The sequence below is a fragment of the Arachis ipaensis genome, chromosome B04 (genome assembly GCF_000816755.2).
Source record: "Arachis ipaensis cultivar K30076 chromosome B04, Araip1.1, whole genome shotgun sequence".
Lineage (NCBI taxonomy): Eukaryota > Viridiplantae > Streptophyta > Magnoliopsida > Fabales > Fabaceae > Arachis > Arachis ipaensis.
Window position 1 is genome coordinate 124,456,893 of NC_029788.2, and position 3,189 is coordinate 124,460,081.

General features: G+C 36.0%; 1 protein-coding gene across 1 annotated transcript; it reads left to right on the forward strand.

Moving 5' to 3' along the window:
- LOC107637198 lies at positions 2,240–3,061 on the forward strand. The gene has a single exon (XM_016340635.1). It carries the CDS (start codon positions 2,240–2,242, stop codon positions 3,059–3,061), a length of 822 nt encoding a protein of 273 aa, XP_016196121.1.

A 3,189-nucleotide genomic window follows, 5' to 3' on the forward strand; every position in this document is an offset into this window, starting at 1 on the left:
GCCTAAGCGGCTAAATCAAGTTGTCCCTAACCATGTGCTTGTGGCGTGTAGGTGTCAAGTGAAAACTTTAGACTGAGCGGTTAAAGTCAAGGTCCAAAGCAAAAAGAAGAGTGTGCTTAAGAACCCTGGACACCTCTAGTTGGGGACTTTAGCAAAGCTGAGTCACAATCCAAAGGGTTCACCCAATTATGTGTCTGTGGCATTTATGTATCCAGTGGTAATACTGGAAAACAAAGTGCTTAGGGCCACAGCCAAGACTCATGAAATAGCTGTGTTCAAGAATCATCATACTAAAATAGGAGAATCAATAACACTATCTGAATTCTAAGTTCTTATAGATGCCAATCACTCTGAGCTTCAATGGATAAAGTGAGATGCCAAAACTGTTCGGAAGCAAAAAGCTACTAGCCCCGCTCATCTAATTGGAATCTGAGCTTCACTCAAAAACTCTGAGATATTATTGCTTCTCAACCTATTAGTCTTCTATTTTATTTGTCTAGTTGCTTGAGGACAAGCAACAGTTTAAGTTTGGTGTTGTGATGAGCGAATATTTTATACGCTTTTTGGGGTTAATTTCATATAGTTTTTAGTATGTTTTAGTTAGTTTTTAGTTTATTTTCGTTAGTTTTTAGGAAAAATTCATATTTCTGGACTTTACTATGAGTTGTGTGTTTTTCTATAATTTCAGGTATTTTTCTGGTTGAAATTGAGGGAGCTGAGCAAAAATCTGATTCAGGCTGAAAAAGGACTATTGATGCTGTTGGATTCTGACCTCCCTGCACTCAAAGTGGATTTTCTGGAGCTACATAACTCGAAATGGCATGCTTCCAATTGCGTTGGAAAGTAGACATCCTGGGCTTTCCAGCAATATATAATGGTCCATACTTTGCATAAGGATATACGACGTAAACTGGCGTTCAACGCCAGTTCTCTGCCCAATTCTGGCGTCCAGCGCCAGAAAAGGATCAAAAGCTGGAGTTGAACGCCCAAACTGGCACAAAAACTGGCGTTCAACTCCACAAATGGCCTCTGCACGTGAATTGCTTAAATCTCAACCCCAGCACACACCAAGTGGGCCCCAGAAGTGGATCTCTGCATCATCCATCATAGTTTACTCATTTTTTGTAAACCTAGGCTACTAGTTTAGTATTTAAACAACTTTTAGAGACTTATTTTGCATCTCATGACATTTTAGATCAAAACTTTGTACTCTTTGACGGCTTAAAGGATGTAGCCATTGACGACGGTGACCCCCTACATACAGCTTGCCATGGGAGGACGTGCATGCGTGAATCAGAAGACAGAGAAAAGCAGAGATTCAGAAGACAAAGCATCTCCAAAACTCCAACATATTCTCCATTACTGCATAACAAGTAACCTTTAATTTATGCTCTCTTGGTTATTCGCAATTCAACTGATAAACATAATTGACTTCCTGACTAAGATTTACAAGATAACCATAGATTGCTTCAAACCAACAATCTCCGTGGGATTCGACCCTTACTCACGTAAGGTATTACTTGGACGACCCAGTGCACTTGCTGGTAAGTGGTACGAGTTGTGAAAAGTGTGATTCACAATTTGTGCACCAGTTACTCTAGATGGTTTTGTTAAAGAGAGATTTTTTGATCTTGTGCATGTCACTAATACTTGTGCAACAACTTTAAAGAAAGAATTGATTTCTGTCCTTTCTCATTATAATCTCCAAGTTGAAAATATTAGGGGTCAATGGTATGATGGTGCTAGCAACATGCGGGGTGAGTGGAATGGTTTGCAAGCTTTGTTTCTTAAAGATTCTCCACAAGCATACTATGTGCATTGTTTTACTCATAGGTTACAATTAGCATTGGTGGCAGCTTCAAGAGAGATACTTCAAATTCATGAATTTTTTACTCAATTAAACTCTATTGTCATTATTGTTAGTGCTTCTTCAAAAAGACATGATCAATTACAAGAAGCTCAAGCAATTGAAAATGCAAACTTGGTTGCTCAAAATGAATTAGAAACAGGCAAAGGTGCGAATCAAATAAGCACTTTACAAAGAGTGGGGATACTCGATGGAGCTCTCACTTTAATTCTATTTGCAGTTTGGTAAAAATGTTTACTGTTACCAATATTGTTCTCAATAATATCATTGAAGACGGGACAACTTATGCACAAAAAACGTGAGGCTTATGGTGTTAGTAAAATATTATTGTCATTTGAATTTGTTTTCACTTTGCATTTGATGAAAGAGATTATGGGAATCACTAATGTTCTTTGCCAAGCACTGCAACAACAATCTCAAGATATTCTTAATACAATGCATATTATTTCTACATCAAAGTTACTTCTTCAACAATTAAGAGATGGTGGATGGTGCAATTTTCTTGCAAATGTTAAAGATTTTTGTGAAAAATATGAAATTGAAGTCCCTAATATGAATGCACAATATGTTTTTGGAAGAGGTCGATCTCGTCAACCAAGTGTGACAGTTGAGCATCATTATCGAATAGATGTATTCTTGGCAACAATTGACTCTCAAATACAAGAGTTGAATAGTAGATTTAATGAGCAAACAATAGAGCTTTTAACTTTGAGTTGTGCTTTGGATCCTAAGGACAATTTCCAATCATTTAATATTGAAGAAATTAGCAAGTTAGCAGAGAAGTTTTATCCCCTTGACTTTCCTTCTAATGAGCTAAATATTTTGAAATCTCAGTTGCAACATTATCAACATGATATACCAAATCATTTGAAAGGCATTGGTACACTTTCTGAATTGTGCAATAAGTTGCAAGAAACGAAAAAATCAAGAACTTATCACATGGTTGATAGATTAATACGTCTTGTTTTGACTCTACCAGTGTCTACAGCAACAACAGAAAGAGCTTTTTTAGCAATGAAAATTGTTAAGACAAGACTCCGAAGTAAGATGGCTGATGAATTTCTTGTAGACAATTTGGTCATCTATATAGAAAAAGAATTAGCAGCTATTTTCGACACAAATTCAATTATAGATGATTTTGAAAATAGAAAAAAAACGTCGAATAGCCTTTTCATGATACAAAACTGTAAGTAGTAATTTTTATATATTATTGTCTTACTTTGATTGAGATTATATATTTATTTTTTTTTAATTTTATCAATAGAAATAGTAATATAAAATATAACACCGTCCCCCTAAATAGTTAGCCTAGCTCCGCCCCT

Coding starts and splice junctions, on each gene's coding strand:
- LOC107637198 (XM_016340635.1), top strand. CDS start 2,240: ATGGGAATCACTAATGTTCTTTGCCAAGCACTGCAACAACAATCTCAA.